This window comes from Talpa occidentalis, unplaced genomic scaffold, assembly GCF_014898055.3.
Source record: "Talpa occidentalis isolate TD23 unplaced genomic scaffold, MPIMG_talOcc4v2.1 talOcc4.12, whole genome shotgun sequence".
In the NCBI taxonomy this organism is placed as follows: Eukaryota; Metazoa; Chordata; class Mammalia; order Eulipotyphla; family Talpidae; genus Talpa; species Talpa occidentalis.
Genome location: NW_023601212.1, coordinates 77,834,442 through 77,855,473, shown reverse-complemented (window position 1 = coordinate 77,855,473; position 21,032 = coordinate 77,834,442). Strand labels below are relative to the sequence as shown.

General features: G+C 37.7%; 1 protein-coding gene across 6 annotated transcripts in view; it reads left to right on the top strand.

Moving 5' to 3' along the window:
- Nucleotides 1-21,032, top strand: part of GTF2I (general transcription factor IIi) — an 86,167-nt gene that overhangs the window by 57,251 nt on the left and 7,884 nt on the right. For all 6 annotated transcript variants that reach the window (XM_054693603.1, XM_054693600.1, XM_054693602.1 and 3 more), the window contains 13 exons: nt 3,865-4,048; nt 4,864-4,922; nt 8,130-8,201; nt 9,082-9,265; nt 10,921-10,979; nt 11,339-11,413; nt 16,465-16,566; nt 16,975-17,040; nt 17,842-18,025; nt 19,047-19,108; nt 19,759-19,839; nt 20,231-20,314; nt 20,675-20,858. In XM_054693603.1, the coding sequence (XP_054549578.1) occupies nt 3,865-4,048; nt 4,864-4,922; nt 8,130-8,201; nt 9,082-9,265; nt 10,921-10,979; nt 11,339-11,413; nt 16,465-16,566; nt 16,975-17,040; nt 17,842-18,025; nt 19,047-19,108; nt 19,759-19,839; nt 20,231-20,314; nt 20,675-20,858 (1,396 nt within the window). The remainder of the gene's footprint in view (nt 1-3,864; nt 4,049-4,863; nt 4,923-8,129; nt 8,202-9,081; nt 9,266-10,920; nt 10,980-11,338; nt 11,414-16,464; nt 16,567-16,974; nt 17,041-17,841; nt 18,026-19,046; nt 19,109-19,758; nt 19,840-20,230; nt 20,315-20,674; nt 20,859-21,032) is intronic.

Genomic DNA, 21,032 nt, shown 5'->3' with positions numbered 1-21,032 from the left:
ATATCATGGCATAATTTTTCCTAATTTTGCTTTAAGAAAGTAAATATAGTGACTATAACTCATCTTCAGTTTTAGTTTTTACTATGTATTTTTGTTTGTTTAATTATTTATATATATTTTATGTCATTGTTCTTTTTTTTTTAAAACAATGTTTGCTTTCTTTTCTCAGGTCTAGTCCCCATAGAGTTTCTATTATTTCCCCTTCTGTAGGGTTTAAAACTTCCATAAAAAATACATACCACGGGTGAATACTATGTTTTTTATGAAAGTTTTAAACCCTATAAAAGGGGAAAGAGTAGTGTGTTAAATCTCCATGTACTCTTTACTGAGTAATTGTTTTGTATAGTGCAGGTTATATGGCATAGGGCACTTCATGATTTCTGAGTGCTTGCTGTTCTGGATTCCTCAGTGCTACCAGGAAGGTTATCAGAAAATGCAACAAGATCCATGTTTTTGCATCTTGTTTGTACTTGCTGTGCATATATCTCTAAACAACTAAAATACATAAGTTTAGTTTATGATGACATCTTTTGTTATAAAAGGTCACTTTGCATTGCTTTATCCTACTTCTCAGCAACATTCAGCATAGTTCTTTTCATATTTTTTGCGTAATAGTTTTACTATTTCAAACTTTCTATGGGAAATTTCAAAACATTTATGCTTGACTGCTTCCTGGGTTTTCTTCCTAGCTCTTCGGCTATTTTCATTCTTTAGATGGGCACCTCCTTTTAGTTCAATTTTAAGCTGTGGAATGCTGGTTTGCAGCTCTGCCTTTTTCTTTTCTTACTATGCTTTCTCCACACATAGTACTACTCCAGCTTAAAGCGTAAAAATTAATATATATATTCTGGTGACTTTCAAGTTTACATTTCCAGCCCTGAAAACTTCCCTGACCACCAGACCTTTCTTTTCACTCACCTATTTGATACCTCTTCATACTTCACATGACCAAAATAGAGTCCTTTATTTTCCCCTTTCCAAATTGTTAATTCCTGATCTACCTATTTGTCTAAACCAAGGTCCTGGGAGTTAACCTTGTTTTATTTTGCATAGTTGCATGCTGATTCTACATTTAAAACATACTCCAATTTAGACACTTTTCTTCTCTTCCTCCACACTCCCTCCACTTTCCACCTCACCTTCTTCTAAGGTCAAAGCTGCCTCGGTCAAAGTACTATTGTACTTGAGAACTTAACAGTCATAAAAAAAAGGTCAGGCTTTTAAAGCTTTTCTTCATCAGTATCCTTGACTGCACAAAATGAATGCAGGACCTTAGTGATGATTTATTTATTTATTTTTAAGATTTATTTATGCATACAAGAACTGGGGTATAGGCTAGAGGTGTGGAGGGGGAGTGAGAGGATTCACCAGAGACAGAGCGGGGAACAGAACAGGCAGACTGACTGAAATACACTGCTGAAGGGAGCAGCAAGCGAGGCAGGAGAGGTCTGCTGTGCCATGTGGGTTGCTCCCTGGCCAGCCGGGGATAGAACTTGTGCTGCAGAGGCTGCAGTAACTTCATAGGTTGCATCTTAACCCCTTAAGGGGCCACCAGGGAGGCCCCTTAGTGATAATTTATCTCCTCCTAACATCTGGTGAACTGATTATCTAATGAGCAGTGAATGGACTCATCATCACCATTTCAAAAACTTTTTTTCCCCTTCTATCGAAGAGATGCTATACTAGAGCCCTTCAGAATTGGTGTTAATGAGGAAGAAATTAAGTTTGAGAGGGACGTCAATGTCAGAATCAAAAAATTAAAGTTTGAGAGGAAAGTCAGTATCAGAATCAATAAAATGATTCTTCAAGGACCTACTCTTTATTTATTTTTAAAGATTTATTTATTTATTTATACGAGCATTGGGTACAGTTAGAAGCGTGGGAGGGTGAGCACCAGAGTCAGTGGAGAGCAGAGCAGGCAGACTGATGAAGCACACTGCTGAGGGGAGCAGCGGGCAGCAGGAGAGGTCTGCGCGCCATGTGGGACCTTCCTCTGGTGGCCAGGGAGCAGCTGGGGAGCGAACTGGCGCTGCAGAGGCTGCGGGCAGCTTCACAGTCCAGCGCTCAACCGCTGCACCACTGGGGAGGCCCCCCTACTCTTTATTTAAACTATCAAATTGTAATTTTTAAATGTAGCCTACAGAACATAAGAGGAAACATGTTGGTATAGTGTAAAATGTCTGAATCTCAGATAGAACTCTGTTTGGATGTGGTGACAACAGGAATTGGTAATTTCATCTTTAAGTTTAGGGTTTTTGTTTTTGTTTTTTGGTTTTTTTTTTGAAGATTTTATTTTATTTATTTATGCATACAAGAACTGGGGTTATACGCCAGAGATGTAGGAAGTGAAAGAATTCACCAGAGACAGAGTGGGAAGCAGAACAGGAGGATCTACTGAGGGGAGCAGTAGGCGAGAAAGGAGAGGTCTGCTGTACCCTGTGGGTTAGCTCCCTGGCTGGGGATCAAACTCATGCCACAATGGCTGGAGATAGCTTGATAGCTCTGAGACTTTAACCCCTGCACCACCAGGGAGGCCCTTCATCTATAAGTTTTCTAATTTCAGTTCTATAACTGTTGAAAAGTAGAAAAGTAGTACAATGTAGTGATCGTAAAGATTTTATCCTGAGGAAAAAAAAAGATTCTACCATCAGGTTGTCCCCAGCTGCCTAGAGGTTAGGTCAAGCTCTATCACTGCTACAGCCTGATTTCGATGCCCAGCCAGGGAGCTAGCTTACATAATGGTGCAGCAGGCCTCCCCTGTCTTACCCACTGCTTACCTCAGCAGTGTATTTCAATGTGCTGCTTCTGCACCTCCTCTGTGCCTCTGGTGAATCCTCCCATCCCCTGCACCTGTGGTCTACACCCCAGTTCCTTTACACACACACACACACACACACACACACACTCACTCACTCTACTATTAAATTTATGGTAAAAGTATAGATTTAGACTTCTGGTGATAAATATATGATTTTTAGTGAACAGTCCTGAAATTTACGTGTTAAAAACAGTGTTACTTCAGTAAATTAAAAAAAAAAAAAAATCCTTCAGATTTTGTTTTTTCCTTCCCTTTTAGAGAATCTTTGTAGTAATATTACAAGGCAGATCATAGGCATCCTGTCATTTTATTCATTCAGTGTGCATCCACAAATAGTGTTGTATTTTCTTTCTTATACAGTCACAGAACTATCTTACACTTGACAAACAAGTTTTTTCATACCATTTTTTGAATGTGTTTCATCATTCATCTCAAAAGTACCTTTAAAGCTTTTTTTCTTGGATCTAGACAGGGTTCTTGTGTCAACTTTGGTTGATGTGAATAAAGGTAAATCAATTTACCTTTATTGTAAACCATTTTGTGCAGTTATTTCCTATATCATAAATTCTTTGTAGAAAGTAATTTCCATTTAAAATGGAGCACTTGTGGTTAAAGGGGTAAAAACATTATTTTAATTGTAATATAGGTGACATTACAGCTTTTGAAATAAGTGGGTGGGAACCAGTTATACATTGGTAAACTCATAACTTATTTGTAGAAAGCTGCGTCCAAATATTTGGAAAAGTACTCAGATGTACTCTGCAGTGTCTGTTATTCTTACCTCATTTCTTTGTGAAGATACTGAAAAAAAACTTTATAAACTTTTAGATCCATAAAAATAGTCTTAGACTCTGGAAACTTAAATCCATGAAAAGTTACCTCTCAGTTATGGGTCATTTATACTTGCATTTGGTCTTACTTTAATAGTATTTATGTTTCCAGAATATTGCTTATTAAAAAAATTCACATGTACTTTTCTTTGGATTGTACTCAAAGTGTGATTTGAACAGAAATTTAGTCTCCTGAATTGCTTTTGTTTTGTAAAGCTGAAGCCTTGGGGAGCACCGAAGCCAAGGCTGTACCTTATCAGAAATTTGAAGCACATCCTAATGATCTCTACGTGGAGGGATTACCAGAAAACATTCCTTTTAGAAGTCCCTCGTGGTATGGAATCCCAAGGCTGGAAAAAATCATTCAAGTGGGCAATCGAATTAAGTTTGTTATTAAAAGGTAAGATTATCATCTGCAAAAACAAATTCATTGTGGTCCTTAAGAAATTATTAATTTCATAATTTTTTCTTCCCCTCAGTTGGACTAAAGTTGGGTACACTTTAGTAAAGGGATACTCTCCTTACTTAAAATTAAAATGTTATATTTAAATTCATTTATAATTTAGTACCAGACACTACATCTACAAAATTGGGTCCCTGTCCTTGAGAGACTTACATCAGAGATAAGTGTAATAAATCTTAAATTGAGTGCCTTGGGGGAGAAAGGAAGAAAAAGGAGAGATACAACCTTAAATAAAGGAAATAATGTAACTAATCTACCTGGGTATTTCCATAGCCACACCATTCTGTGTGGAATGAATTATGCCTGCATAATCAGTGGAGTAGTTTGAAGATTTTAAAGATTTATTTATTTATTTTATGTATACAAGAGCCAGGGCACATGCCAGATGCGCGGGAGAGTGAGAGGATTCACCAGAGACAGAGTGGGGAACAGAACAGGCAGACTGATGAAACACACTGCTGAGGGGAGCAGTGGGCGAGACAGGAGAGGTCTGCTTGCCATGTGGGTTGCTCCAAGGCCGGTGGGAATCAAACCGCCACTGTGGAGGCTGCGGATAGCCTCACAGCGCTGCACTCAACTGCCTGCACCACCAGGGAGGCCCAGTTTGAAGATTTTAAAGCTGATTCCTCCTAAAATCATTTGGACTTGTGTTCTAGAAAGTTGTTTACTGCAAATGAAAATCATTTGTAATGAGTGGAAGGCTGTTAGAGTATTCATAAATGCTGTTATTAATATCAGCCATATTTTTACAGACCAGAACTTCTGACTCACAGTACTACTGAGGTTACTCAGCCAAGAACGAACACGCCTGGTAAGATAGTTGTAAATTCCTTTAAAGAAGCGTAGATTGGTGTTTTTTAAACTTCTAAAAAATGTTTTATAGTGATGAAACTTGTCTTTCTTTCCTTCCTCCCCCCCAAAAAAAAATCTGTGGAAGCAGCTCACTCAGTACAGGCAGTCCTTGATTTATCAATGTCATTACAAGCAGTTTTGGGAGAACTGAAGTTCTTTGCATTTAGACTAGTGTTGTCCAATAGAAATATAAAGTGCATTACAAATGTAAGCCATATGTCATTTAAATTTTCCAGTAGCAAAATCTGTATTTTAATAGATACATTTTTATTTCACATTTTATTTACATTTCTTTTTATTTGACAATCTGGTTTGTGTTTTACAGTGCATTTCAGTTCAACTAGCCCCATTTCAAGTGTGTAGTTACCAAATGTGGCTAAGTGGACCATGCAGATTTAGGTCTTTTATTAGCACACATCTTGTTTTTAAGTTGTCAGTTTTTTTTTTTTATATTTATTTATGCATACAAGAACCTGGGTACAGGCCAGAGTGCGAGGGTGGTGGTGGTGTTGAGAGGATTCACCAGAGAGAAAGGGGAGCAGAACAGGCAGATCTGCTGAAATACACTGCTAAGGGGAGCAGCGGGTGAGACAGGAGAGGTCTGCAGCGCCATGTGGGTAGCTCCCTGGCTGGCTGGGGATCAAACTCGTGTTGCAGAGACTGCAGATAGCTTCACAGTGCTGTGCTTAACCCCTTGCACCACCAGGGAGGCCCTAAGTTGTCGGTTTAATTCCTGAAATACATTGCCATGACAGACTGATAGAAAATAGCTAAGAAGTCTCAGTCTTAGTTGTGTGGTTTTATTTTCTTCATTTAAGCTAGAAGTCTGCCTTTATTTTTCCCCATCTTTTTGTTTGCCATTATATAATGTAAGAAAAAGTATGCACAACTTATTTATAACTTTTCTATAACCTTAGGAACTTGGGTTGTAGCAGGAGCCAGTGGGTGTTCATGAATTATGTAGTTAATGCCATATGATTCTTGTGAATACTAGGGTGAACTGGTGAAAAAGATGGGACCATTGTCCTAACATACTTACCCTTCAGCTCTTAAACATACCTAGGGACAACTGGTAAAGGTCTTGCCGAATAGATTTTAGAATTTTTTGGTGTGTATTATGGCATGAAAATTGACTGAGAAATACTGTATTAAGGAATGATCCTCTGCAGAAGTCCTACAGGGGATAAGATATGTTCAATGTGTAGCTCTTAGGTTGATCAGCAAAATCAATATAGCAACCTCCTCAGCATGCTTTTGATTGAGGCAAATAAAATAATGATTTGGAGATTGGAGATGACACTGACTTTGCTAAGGAAAGGAATGAAAGAAAAATAATTCCACAGATAGAGCTTTAATATGTTTTAGTGTGGACACAATGAATGATTATATATGAGTCTTCATTTCACAAGATGACCTCAGTTTCAAGGCTGTGAGAATTCTAATAGTGACTGCAAACTGAGAATGCTAAATATTATCATTGAGAGAATATACAGACACAATAGAAGTTACTCTAACAATTGACTGCTAACATTTTCTGCAGTATTTGATCTGTCTTCAAACATAATTAAAAAGCCTGCTACCAAAAAAAGAATCCTGATTCTCCTAATCATTATCAGTACTTCCATCTATCATTCGTGGAAGACTTGGAGGAAAATTAAAGGTTGTCATTCGTAATTCCAACTAAATGTTAATTGTTCTGCCAATGAAACAGGTATTTGTCTTTTGCTGGACTAACTCCAATCATAACACTGCATGAAAAAAGAATTCTGTTAGTTATTGCCCTCAGAGATATTTCTTTAATTCTTGGCATGCCATGGTTTAGGAAACAGATTTAAACACACTATGGGTGCACTTTAGTAAAGGGATACTTATCACATTGGTCAAGGGATATTTGTAATATATGAGAAAACTGTGAAGCTAACCAGGTTATTGGGCATTGAAGTTCAAGAAGTATAAACATTGATTTTGTTATGGAGTTGAGTTGCTTAGAGTTACTACTGTGTGGGAATAGCATATGCCAAAGAAGGAATTATAGGGTCAGGCAGAAGGGGAGATTGAGGTCCAGGTTAGCAGAAGTGCTTTACCTTCTGGTAAGGAGAAAGGAGAGTCTGTCTACCTTCTTAGTGATAATTCACCTTTGGTTTATTAGCAGAGTTCTTCTGTCTGAATAGTAGCAGTATGGTATTAAATATTTGATATGCTTGGTTTTCTTTAAAAGTCAAAGTTTTAAAGTACTTTACAGTAAATGAAATGAAGTGTCAAAATATTTTTTGAAGCCACCTATCTTTAGCATTATTTTCAGAACTTCTCCATTTCCCACTGCCTTTGTCAGCAAACATACTTCCACACTTAATGTGATTCTTGCACTCTCTCCTCTTCCTCTTGTTCTTTACCTCCCTCGCTTATCCAGTATCTCCAGTCATCTTCCATTGTCTTGAAGTCTACCGCTGTCCACTCCTTCAAGTAGGCCTTCAGTTTCTGTTCAAGTGACACCTTACGTGTCTTTTATAATGGCTTAGGTTTTTTCCCCTTTATTTTATGTTAGATTTAAATGGTGATGGTTGTCTTATAAGTGAGGGGTAAGGAAATAAACCAGGTTATAGATGTGGGTAGTATTAAGTGACATCTCCCTTTAACATTTTTTTCCTACCATTTATTTCCATTTGTTTACCTTTCCTTGCTGTGATTAGTTAAGTTTTTGCTTTACATGGATTTGTAGACATGTTTGTTTTATAAAACATGGAAAGCCTGTATAGAAGGTAAATAAGCTGTACTTGTTGAACATGAGTAGGAGGCTTCGAGCCTTATAGTACTGGTCCTCCAGCCTTGACCCAGGCCTTCGACGTGTATCTCCAAGGAAGAAAGTTTGAAAACCACTCATGAGCAAGTTACTATTTATTTACAATGTGAACTTAAATATGAATTCTGACACCTTGCAGCTCTTCATTTGACAAGTGCAGGAAATCATTGTTTCCCTTAAGTCCCAAAAAGCTTTTGTTTTTAAACAAAATGGAATTAAAAATGTCACTGAATTGTAAATCTGAAGCTAATGCAGTGTTATATACCAGTTATATCTCAATTTTTTTTTAAAAGCATGCCTGAAAAGAAGGGCATCCAGTTTAATTTTGTGTAGCTTATTGCTAATGAGTTTTATTTTTGCTTCTAGTCAAAGAAGATTGGAATGTCAGAATTACCAAACTACGGAAACAAGTGGAGGAGATTTTTAATTTGAAATTTGGTAAGTAAAATATATTGTGTCCTAATTATAAACCTAAGTGAAAGGCACTCTCCTGAATAAATTACAACAGTTCATGACTTAGAGGGAATATCCCAGGAACTGAGTTTCAGTTTATTTCTGCTACTGGATACACTACTTAAACCACGCAAGTTGATTTATTTCTCTTGGATTCAGTTTTCTCATATGTCAGAGTGGGAAAGGAAGGGAGGAGTCGGGATCATTCTCAATTCCACTGTCTGTACTGATAATCTGGCTAACACTGAATGGCAAATAGGTTTCATCATTTGTTTCAACTTAGATTTGTTGACAGCGGTTTCCTGGAGCGCTGTCTTGAGAAGGATTCTGAGGAGATTCAGCAAGAGTGTTTCAGTTGATTGGGTGTGTCTATCATGGAGAAGGAAGTAAGGAGTGGGAGTGATAGCAGCATTCCCGGGGCGTTTCCATTTGTCATTGTAATACCTGGTGTTGACATTTGTGTCCTGTATCGGGAATCTTAAAAACTCAACCTCTGATCTCTTTAACTTGAATTCTACTGAGATGTATCATATGCAGCCTTTATATTTTGAACAGCAAACTTGAATCTAGATGGCAGCATAAAGGCTGGGTAGGTGCCATTTCAGTGGAAATGGCCAGAGTTCATTTCTGCCCAGGGTACAGAGATAATTTTGACTAATAAATATTCTTTTGATTTGAAGCATTAAAATGTTCTTCTTTAGTACTTATTTTTTAGACTCTGCACAATAATTACGCAAAATGCCCTCAACATTAATATTTCTAGATTATAGGGAACTTTGGCATATCACATATTTGAGAATGCAGACAAAAACAAAAGAATAAAGTCTTACTACCTTCTACAAGTTACGTTCTCTTACACTTGCAGCCCAAGCTCTTGGACTCACAGAAGCAGTAAAAGTACCATACCCTGTGTTTGAATCAAATCCTGAGTTCCTTTATGTAGAAGGCCTGCCAGAAGGAATTCCCTTTCGAAGTCCTACCTGGTTTGGAATTCCACGACTTGAAAGGATTGTCCGTGGAAGTAATAAAATCAAGTTTGTTGTGAAAAAGTAAGTCCTATTTGCCAATATAGTCGTTTTGGAAACTAAAGAGGATAAAGTTAGAGTCTCATTTAAATGTTTTGCTTGCTACTGGTGACAGGTAAAGCTTTGAAGTCCATGATTCAAAAGCTTAAGTCTGAACTACATTCCTGGTATTATTTTGCAAATCTTCAACCTGTACTTCATTTTATCAGTACAAGGAGAATTAATTATAACACCTGCCTTGGTAATAGTGGTGTTCAAGTTGATTGGAGACACTAATGTCTCTTAGTATTCCTATATGTCAGAGGAGATGAAAGCACGCTTTTTAAAATTTATTCTTTTATTCCTAGTTAATCTTGTGGGCAACTGAATTTTAGTGTTGGGTTTTTTTTATTTATATTTCTACGGAATTTCAGTAAAGAAACTAAACCTAGTATTAGCTAATCTGCATTTTCATGAAAGAAGTCATTGCTCTCATAAATCATTTAGCAGGTAGTGATGTCATTTTTGGAGTCAGTGGGTTTGGAGTGCGGGGTCCTTGGGTTCACTCTGGGAAAGGTTTCACCAGAGCTTCCCTTTCAGTGGCCACAGCGAGTTTCCTGTGTGAGGTTCTCCAGGAGACAGAGGCGTTAGTTATATTTAAATAGCAGGTTTCGGGCCTCCCTGGTGGCGCAGCAGGTTGAGCGCTGTGCTGTGAAGCTGTCCGCAGCCTCAGCAGTGCGGGTTCGATTCCGGCAGGCCAGCCGGCAAGAATCTCACATGGTGCTGCAGACCTTTCCTGTCGCTCCCGCTGCTCCCCTCAGCAGTGTATTTCAGTCAGTCTGCCTGTTCTGTTCCCATTCTGTCTTTGGTGAATCCTCTTGCTCTCCCGCGCCTCTGGCCTGTACCGCAGCTCTTACATAACAATAAATCTTTTAAAAAAATATATATATATATATGTATTTTTTTTTTTTTTTTAAAGAGCAGGTTTATTAGGGAAAGGGACAAAAGAGTAAAAGATACTTTCATAGACACAAGTGGGCAGGAAGAGCTGCCCCGAAAGGGACAGGTTTGCTGAGAGAGGCTTGCATGGTTGCAGGCGGGCAGCCTTGAGGAGTGCTGCCTCCACTGAGGGAGGTCCATGAAGAGAAGCCCGGGCATGGTATAGTTCATGGGCAGGCAGGAGGCTGCTGCCCTGCACAGGGAGAGAGTTGGTAAAAAGGAGCATCTGCACAGGTGGGGAGAGAGGACTACTGCCCCTTTGTAGGGGCAGCTTTAGGTTTTACCATCTTCTTTCAGTAGGGAGAGGCTCATCTTTGTGGGTGGGTGGCTTGTTCTTTTAATCGCCATATCTTCACCTTCAGATCTGTGGCCCTGACACTCCCTGCAGTAGTCTGATAGTTTCTGTAGCTGGATTAATGGCTATGTTAATCCCTTCTACCCCCACCTCCTTGTGTGAGACAGGTTCCTGACCTTGTGGTGTCTCCTTTCCAGTTTTTCTATTCTTATTCTCCATCAGGTAGTAATAAAAAGGAAAAATGAGATTTGGGGAAGTTCCATAATGATAGAAATTGTTGCATTAGAAGATGATTTTATAAAGGCCTTTGTAAAATAACATTAGTCATGTCATGATAATTTTTATTAATTGTGTAGATAACTATTGTACTGGCTACTGTAACATTTCTCTTGTCTTGATTTTCTAGACCTGAACTAGTTGTTTCCTACCTGCCTCCAGGAATGGCTAGTAAAATAAATACTAAAGGTAAGAAAAAATGTGTGCTGTATTATATTAAGTACATTAAAACTTTCATTTTCACCATTATTTAAATCATACTGAATCATTGACCACTTTCTTTGCTTCTGAAGATATTTAATGGACCTGTTTTTTGTTTTCTTAACATTTCATTGAAAATATGTTTGCAATCCTCCTCCTTCATTCATGTTTCCACAGCTTTGTTGAGACTCATGTGGAGGATTACACTACCAGTTTAATTCTTCAGGTTTCTTTGAAAAGAGCCAAACTGTATGAATTTTAATACTCTGCTTCTATAAAGCATCCCCTTCTGTGTGTCTTTTTTCCCCCCCACAATACATGAAAGTAATTGTGTGCTTATTTCACAGCTTTGCAGTCCCCGAAAAGACCACGAAGCCCTGGGAGTAATTCAAAAGTTCCTGAAATTGAGGTCACTGTGGAAGGTAGGGTCTCCCTATGGCAAGTTTTATTGATTCTCCACTAGTTAAACGGGCATCCTCGTACAGTGTTTCACTATCGTACACCAGTGTGATCATTTCTGTTTAAATTTCCAAGAGTTCAGCTTAAATATATTTATTCCTTTACTTTCCTCCTTTTGGGGCGGTAATATCTGAAGAAGATCTCTAATAAATCAGGAGCCATACTTTCTTGAAGAAGTTCATAAATGAACAAAAACCATAGTGCTTTTGGCATTATAGACATTGAGGAACTTAGACAAACCTGAGCCTAAATCCGTTAAGATTTCAACAGTTTAAAAACAGTGTGATACTGCATAAAAGTGGAGTTGAGGTTTGCATCTCTTCCATCTGACTGTGTTTCATATTAGTTAGTATCCTTTGTAATAAATCAGTGATCAAGTAAGTAAACAGTTTCCCTAAATCAGTAAACGGATTTCCTGAGTTCTTTGTACCCTTCTAGCAAATTAATTGAACCTGAGGAGAGAGTCTTGAGAAACTCTGATTTATGGCCATTAGTATGGGATCTTTTTGACTGGACCCTGGAGTCTGAAGGAGGGGGCCATGGGAACCTTTGTTTAGCTGCTTGGTCAGAGACATGGGCTTGCCATGTCTGAAGTAGAGTGAGTCTTGAAAGGCTGAACCCTTAAACTGTAAAATCTGCTGCTGTCTCTGGGTAGATAGTATCAAAATTGAGTTAAATTCCTGGACATCCTGCTTATTGCATGTGGATGTGGGGAAGCCTCAGCACCTACACTGCCTGTTGGAAATTGAGTGCAGGACATTCCACCAACTATGAATGTACACAGAATTTTAATTGCTCATTCATATAGTTATTTTGTCATTAATTTTTGGGGGAACATGACTTACCTGCATTACATTTCTATCATCAATTTACCAACTGTTCAGATTTTTCCACATCCCTGCCACCACTTTTTATCTTTTTTTTTGTAGTCATCCTAATGGATGTCTTATCCTTTTTATTGATGAATAGTATTCCACTGTGTGGCTATTTGACTTTTTTTTTTTTTTTTTTGGTGGGACCCTCACCGGCAGCTGGGGAATGAACCTGCACTGCAGAGGCTGCGGGCAGCCTCGCAGCCCAGTGCTCAACTGCTGCGCCACCAGGGGAGGCCCTATTTGACATTTTTTATTCTTTATCAGTTGATGGCTGTTTGGTCTGTTTTGCTTTTTGGCTATTATGAATAATGCTAGTAAAACATCTGTATGCAAGTTTTGTGTGGAATATGTTTTTAATTCTACATTTTTTGAGAATTATTAAATACAACTAAATTTATTAACTAGATTGATTTTATGTGGAAATGCAAATATTGTTTTGAAGTGAAATCAACAAGTGAGACGAAGGGAATGCTAGTTAGAATGGGTAATGAACCCACTTACTGTGTTTTGTTTTTTTTTTAAAGATTTATTTATTAACAACAAAAAAAGATTTATTTATTTATGCATACAAGATCTGGGGCACAGGCCAGATATGCGGGGGGTGAGAGGATTCACCAGAGACAGAGCGGGAAACAGAACAGGCAGATCAACCGAAGTACACTGCTGAGGGGAGCAACGGGTGAGACAGGAGAGGTCTGCTGTGCCATGTGGGTTGCTCCCTGGCCGGCCGGGGATTGAACTCATGCTGCACATAGCTTCATAGTGCAGTGCTTAACCCCTTGTGCCACCAGGGAGGCCCTTACTGTGGTTTTTAATCGAAAAAATACCATCTTAATGTTAAACTTTCACTATACCTACTTACCACTTTCCTTTTTATTTTTGGTTTCTGATGCAAAAAAAAAAAAAAGTGTTAAAGTCAGTGATGGGTTAATGAAAAATAATTTTGACCTGCCGTTAGATGAGCAAAGAATGTGGCCTTATATTGCCTTACTGGTGTCTTTAGAGGACCTGGTCCCTCTAGGTTTTTGTTGTTTTCCAGTGTAATAAATGGATACTTGATTTAATTTGTATTCATTAAAATGCCATAGTTTTTAAGTTACTTTAAGTAGTGAAATGCTATATCCAACTACATGAATTTTTTGTCAAATAGTTTGGCGATAGAAGGGAAGTATTTTGTTTACACCTTGTAAATGGAAATTTTCATTACTTTAAAAATAAAATTTGTTGGGTGTAAGTTACATGAAATATAATGTACCAATTTTTATTTTTTTTTAAAGATTTATTTATGCATACAAGAGCTGGGGTGCCGGCCAGAGGTGTGGGGGTGAGAGGATTCACCAGAGACAGAGTGGGGAGCAGAACAGGTGGATCCACTGAAATACAGTGCTGAGGAGAGCAGCAGGCAAGGCAGGAGAGGTCTACTGCACCATGTGGGTCAGCTCCCTGGCCTGGGTTTGAACTTGTGCCACCAGGGAGGCCTCCTGTACCAATTATTATTGTATAATTTGTGTCTTGGAAAAATGTTTGTATCATCACTTTATTTTTAAAATACTTATATTTATGCACACAAGAGCTGGGGTATAGGCCAGAGGTGCAGAGGGTGAGGGAGGTGGTGAGAGGATTCACCAGAGACAGAGTGGGGAACAAAACAGGGAAATTGATTGAAACACACTGCTGAGGGGAGCAGTGGTCTGCTTTGCCATGTGGGTTAGCTCCCTGGCAGGGGATCAAATGCCTGCGGATTGCTTCATAGTGCTGAGAATTAACTCCTTGTGCCACCAGGGAGGCCCCTATACCATCACTTTAAAACAAAAAGAATATCTCCATCACCCTAAAATGCTACCCCATGCTCAGCAGTCAGTCCGCCACTCCAGGCAACAGACAACCAGTGATCTGCTTTTTGTTACCATAGAATATATTTGCCTATTCTAGAGTTCATATAATATATGCAGTCAAGCTGTATTTAACTTTTTAATGATTTATTTCTTTTCCTTAGCATAATGTTTTTAGATTTATACTCAAGTTGCATGTTTTGTCACTTCTTTTTGTTGCTGAACATTACTTCACTATGTGAATTCACATTTTGTTCATATAGTAAATTATCCACAGCATTTGGGGTTTATTTCTAGTCCTTTGTCTAATGAAAATGCTGTGTGTCTGTGTGTACAAAATGTGTTAATTCTCTCCTCTTGGTGTAGATAGTTAGGAATGGAATTGCTGGGTTGCCTAATAGTTTTCTAAAGAGTATGTATCCTTTTACACTTTTACAGAGACTAAATGAGAACTCCAGTAGCTATAAACACGTCCTTGTAGTATTTCATATTGTCATATTCTTTTTAATTTATCCTAGTCTAGTGGTTGTACAGTGTTATTTCATGTACTATAAATAAGAATGTCAGTTTATTTTGAATTAAAATAGATATTTCAATCAGCTCAATTCTGTCAGCTGATCACAAGTCTTACCTTGTCTTGCCCTCTTGTGTCATGCACGTGGAATATAAGCAAGGCTAGTCACTTGTTATAGAACAATGGTCATGGAATATACTGATTTTCTCTATGGTAAATACCTGCCAGGTAAATGATGCTCAAGAGCCATCTTGTCCAAATTTTATCCCCCGTTCTGATTAGATACCTCTAATACTCAAGGATTCTGAGGATATGTCCAGGCTGAGTAGAGAAGATAGTGGTTGTATGTGCACTGTGTATTTGCCATCCCATGCTTAAATATAGGAAATATGTGAAATTTCCGTCCACCGGTATGTCAGAGAGAACAGTATAGTGGTGAAGACTGAAGAGCCAGACTCTGAAGGTTGATATCCTGTCTTCACACTTACTGGTTGTTCAATAGACTACAAGTTACATAGTCCCCATGACTCTAGTTATTCCATCACCAAAATGGAGGTGTGATGATGCCTACGAAAACTGAGTTAACACATATGATATGCTTGGTACAGTGACTGGTATATGCTTCTAGTATTGGCAATATCACTGCAGAAAAATCATCAAGCAAGAGTCTTATGTCAAGATAACACAGGAACTTGATAACTGAATAGAAAGGTAATTTAGATCCTTTAAACATTCCCATAAATTGGGAAATTCAAAATTTTGTTCCTTAGAATATACCAGTTACTTTCTTTTTTTTCTTTTCTTTTTTTTTTTTTTAAAGATTTATTTATTTATGCATACAAGAGCTGGGGTTTAGGCCAGAGGTGTGGCGCGTAAGAGGATTCACCAGAATCAGAGTGGGGAACAGAACAGGCAGATTGACCAAAGTACACTGCTGAGGGGAGCAGCGGGCAAGTCAGGATAGGTCTGCTGCACCATGTGGGCAACTGCTTCCTAGCCAGCCGGGGAATCGTACTCATGTTGGAGAGACTGCAGACAGCTTCAAAGGTTGCATTTTAACCCCTTGCGCCACCAGGGAGGCCCTGTACAAGTTACTTTCCAAAGAAATCTGTAGAATAAAAAAAAAAAAGCAAATCTTAGTGATGTTTCCCCCTTTATTTTGACTTTTTTTTAATTATTGACTTTAGATTAAAATAAGCTTCTTAGTATTAGATTGTCCCTATATAAAAACGAGCCAAGTCCTAGAGTTTATAAGAATAACTGGAACTAATACTCATTTTCATTTCATCGAAATGAAATTTTCATAGAAAATAACTTACTACCTCTAGCATTGTTTCTAAGATGGTCTAAAAACTTAAAAGGATTTATCTGAGTCAGCTAGAGAAAATCCAAAGGAAAGCTTCATAGTAGAGATAACACATATAAAACTCCACTTACGTTCAAAAGTTGAAAGAAAAACATTTAAGAAAACATAGGTAATCAAAAACTAGATGACTCCAAAAGGGCATGGTGAAACAGAAGTGAATTTATTGACTTCAGATTAGCTCAGGTCAGCCAGTAAGCTAATGCTGTTTGAGGGGGACAACCCAGTTGTAGAAAAATGATGGTGGCATGTGGAACTAGCAGCTGTACCCGTGTTCCATTGCAGAGTGTTTGTACACTATTAGAGCTTAATTTTGTTTTCTAGCATAGGCTGGTCTTCAAGAAAATGTCCTAGGGAATCACTGGCAGTACTTAAGCATGATTAAATACATGAGTATTGATTATAATTTTCCTTCTTAATTCTTCTTTAGGCCCTAATAACAACAACCCTCAAACTTCAGCTGTTCGAACTCCAACCCAGACTAATGGTTCTAATGTTCCCTTCAAGCCTCGGGGGAGAGAATTTTCCTTTGGTAAATATACATTCTATTTTTATAATTTGATGACATGGGGGGCAAGCTATTTCTCTGTGCCTCAGTCTCCTTATATATAAAATGAGGCTAACAATGCTTCCTACTTTATAGTGTTATTTTGAGGATTAGAAATATTAACTCATTTAAAGGATAGAACTGTACTTGGTATCTAATAGATATTATAAATTGGGGGGGTTTGTGCTTATTTTTTATTTATTAGTGACAGTTCAATAATAATCTTAGTCAGAAAGGGTTAGAGTAGTTGTCATTACATAATTGTTAAAGCTTACATTTTTTTTTATTTTGTACTTCCTAAAGATACACAATAAAATAAGATGAAAATATTCTGAGTGTGAGTGTGTATTGATTAAATACTACTAACAATTTAATGATCTGTTTTATATGTAGAGGCCTGGAATGCCAAAATCACCGACCTAAAACAGAAAGTCGAAAATCTTTTTAATGAAAAATGCGGTAAGTTTCTTTTGTAATTATTATTACAAAAAATACAAGGTAGTTTTTTTTTTTTTTGGACTATAAGGTAAGCAGAGTAATATGGTCAACACTTAAAGTATGAATTTTGCAGTGTGGCAGTCATAGTTTCTCCCACTTTTCTTAACACTAACAAATTGAATTTTCTTTGTGAAATGATTTTTTTTTCCATTGTCATTTCTTTTTTAAATAAATAAAATAATTTATATATATTTATATCTCTTATAATCAGGGAAATGCAAATCAAACCACAATGAGATACCACCATACACTGTAAGAATGGCACATATCAAAAAAACTAGCAACAACAAATATTGGCGGGGATGTGGTGAAAAAGGAACTCTCCTACATTGCTGGTGGGAGTGTAAACTGGTCCAGCCACTATGGAAAGCTGTATGGAGGTTCCTCAGACTACTAAAAATGGAGCTTCCATATGACCCAGCAATTCCCCTCCTAGGGATCTACCCAAGGGACACAAAAACATTGATTCAAAAGAACACCTGTACCCCTATGTTTATTTCAGTACTATTTATAATAGATAAAACCTGGAAACAACCCAAATGCCCAAAAATAGATGACTGGATCAAGAAGATATGGTATATATACACAGTGGAAATAATGACTTTTTTTAAGTCAGTATGGTTTTACAAAATAGTTTAAAATGCACTTCCTAAAAAAAATTTAGTTATGTCAATTACATCAAGACACATGGTTTCATAGGTGTAATTAATTTTTTAAAAGTTAACAAATGTAAGAAATGAGAAAAGTATTTGTTTTTTACAGGTGAAGCTCTTGGCCTTAAACAAGCGGTGAAGGTGCCATTTGCATTATTTGAGTCTTTCCCAGAAGACTTTTATGTAGAAGGCTTACCTGAGGGTGTGCCTTTCCGACGACCATCCACTTTTGGCATTCCAAGGCTGGAGAAGATACTTAGAAACAAAGCCAAAATTAAGTTCATCATTAAAAAGTAAGGGAATTAGATGAAACAAGATTGACTATGTTATTTTTTGACCCTGAGAGATAGAGAGACACATGGATTTACCTTTTGTTACAAGTCCAGATTATTCCTAAAGTCAAAAAAGGCTTTTAAAAAGCCTTTTGTGTAAATTTTAAATTTTCCATAATTGGTTAAAAGATTGAAGGAGAGCAACTGGATTTTGTGAAATTTACCCACAATCAGATTTGTAAAGGTTGATGCTTTAGGAATTGCGGTTCAGTTATATAAACATCTTCTATTTCTCCAACTTGGAGAATATCTCAAAGTTCTCTCATGTTTGCTTTAAGGTCTATGAATTAGGCAAGCACAATTGAAATAGATGAGAATACTTGCCTTTGCATCACCCAGAGATGCTATAAAATAAAATATCATTGCATACAAGAACTAGTGGGTAGGCCAGAGGTGCAGGGGTGATAGGATTCACCAGAGACAGAGTGGGGAGCAGGACAGGGGATCTACTGAAATACACTGCTAAGGGGAGCAACAGTCAAGACAGGAGAGGGGTGCTGCGCCACGTGGGTCAGCTCCCTGGCCAGGGATCACACTCATGCGAACTCATGCCACAGTGGCTGGCGATAGCTTGATAGTACTGAGACTTTTTTTTTTTTAGATTTATTTATTTATGCATACAAGAACTGGTTGTAAGCCAGAGGTGTGGGGGTTGCAGATGGAATGGGAAGCAGAACAGGCAGACTGACTGAAATATACTGCTGAGAGGAAACAGTGGGCGAGACAGGAGAGGTCTACTGTGCCATGTGGGTTACTCCCTGGCCAGCCGGGGATCAAACTAATGCTACAGTAGCTGGCAATAGCTTGATAGCACTGCCTTTAACCCCTGTGCCATCAGGCAGGCCCCTTATGTGTGTTTTTTTAGATAATCATGTTTCTGTTCATCACTAAAAATCAAATGTGTGCTTACAGAATGTTACTGCTTTAATTTTTAATGATTCACCGTAGGATTATTAGCACAAGCCTTTTCTCTTGTTTTTAGACCTGAGATGTTTGAGACAGCAATTAAAGAAAGCACCTCCTCCTCCTCCAAGAGCCCTCCAAGTAAATACCCTTGCGTATTATACATGCTATTGAAAATTTTTTTTGCAGCAGTGGGGGAGGGAGGGGAATGGTTTAAGAAACAGCTATTGCAGTAAAAGCTCAAAGTATTTTCAAAACTAAAATTGTGACTAGTTAACAATTTTTCTTCCTTTCATAATTAAGACTCTGTATTCTTTGGTCTAAGCACCTCAAAGAAAGAAAAAGTTAACAATAGTCCTTTGGGAGTATATTGAAATACACCATAAAAGGGAACTCACCTTTAACAAAGATGGATTAAAATGCTGTCTTTTTTTAAAAAAAGATTTGTTTCATTTATTTATGCTTATAAGAACTGGAGTGTAGGCCAGAGATGCTGAGGGTGAGAGAATTCACCAGAGACACAGTGGGGAGCAAAACAGGCAGATCTACTGAAATACACTGCTGAGGGGAGCAGCAGGTGAGACAGGGCAGGTCTGCTGTGGCCTTGCCTGGGAATGGAAATCATGCTGTAGTGGCTGGTGATAGCTTGATAGTGCTGAGACTTAACAACCCTGTGCCACCAGGGAGGCCCTAAAATGCTATCTCTTACATAGTCTTGAGCTATAAGCACATTATTAGCAAACGTTTGATTACATTTTGTATATGTCCTAATCTTCAGTTTCTCTCTTAAGGAAAAATAAATTCATCGCCCAATGTTAATACTACTGCATCAGGTGTTGAAGATCTTAACATCATTCAGGTTACAATTCCAGGTATGATTTCTCTGTCCTTATTATAGTTCATGATTCACTAGAGTTTCCTCTACTATGTCAAATATGTCAAGTATAATGCTGCCTTCTTCACAGCTTCTGCAGGAGTTGTTAACCAAATACATCACCTTATAATTTATTTCTACAAAAGCTCCAGGCAGGTTCTGGAGACAGCGTGGGCTAAAACCTGTCAACTACAGGTGACTTGTGTTCTTTGAAAAGTCTGTGTAAAACAGCAAATAAAGCTCATAACAGGAATAAAGTTTCATAACATTTTAATTTGCTATTGTTAAATCTTTTCAGTCATGCCTAGTTCAAAATATTTACATATTTCAAGAACACTCTTGAGTTATATAGCATTTTTAAGTTTGAAGTTTTCTCTTAAATTTTTTAGATGATGATAATGAAAGACTGTCAAAAGTTGAAAAAGCTAGACAACTAAGAGAACAAGTGAATGACCTCTTCAGTCGAAAATTTGGTGAGTATTACATTTGTGTAACACAGCTTGCAATAAACAAGGAAATTTTGTTTCAGTAAGATAACAGTAAATTATAATCACATAGTTACCTTCCTATAAAAAAAGGAAATAGTTATTAAAAAAAGCAGGTATTGGTGGTTTTGCTAAAGTTCTTTAATAAAACATTAAATGTGTTTTTATATACTATAGCTAGCTAATATCAAGTTAATAAAATCAAGGTTCATATTTAAGATTGTCGTGTCTGAAGACCTTAACAGAAGACAATCTTTGAAATAAATGTTGGTAATGTGCGTTTTAAACACTTCTTAAGCTTAAGGTGATAGGTCAATCTGTGCTTTCAATCTGTTCTTCTCTTACTAGGTGAAGCTATTGGTATGGGTTTTCCCGTGAAAGTTCCCTACAGGAAAATCACAATTAACCCTGGCTGTGTAGTGGTCGATGGCATGCCTCCTGGAGTGTCATTCAAAGCCCCCAGTTACCTGGAAATCAGTTCCATGAGAAGGATCTTAGATTCAGCTGAGTTTATCAAATTCACAGTCATTAGGTAAGTGAGAACTCTTTGCTTGGTCAGGAGAATGACTCTGTAGATCATTAGCCTATATCATTTTTCAAAAATTGAGTCATACATAGTAATATAGTCGTTTGCCATATAATAAAATGAGTAACATTTTAATTATGATGCTGGTAGATTCTTTCCTCCCATAGCTAACTGGGAGTT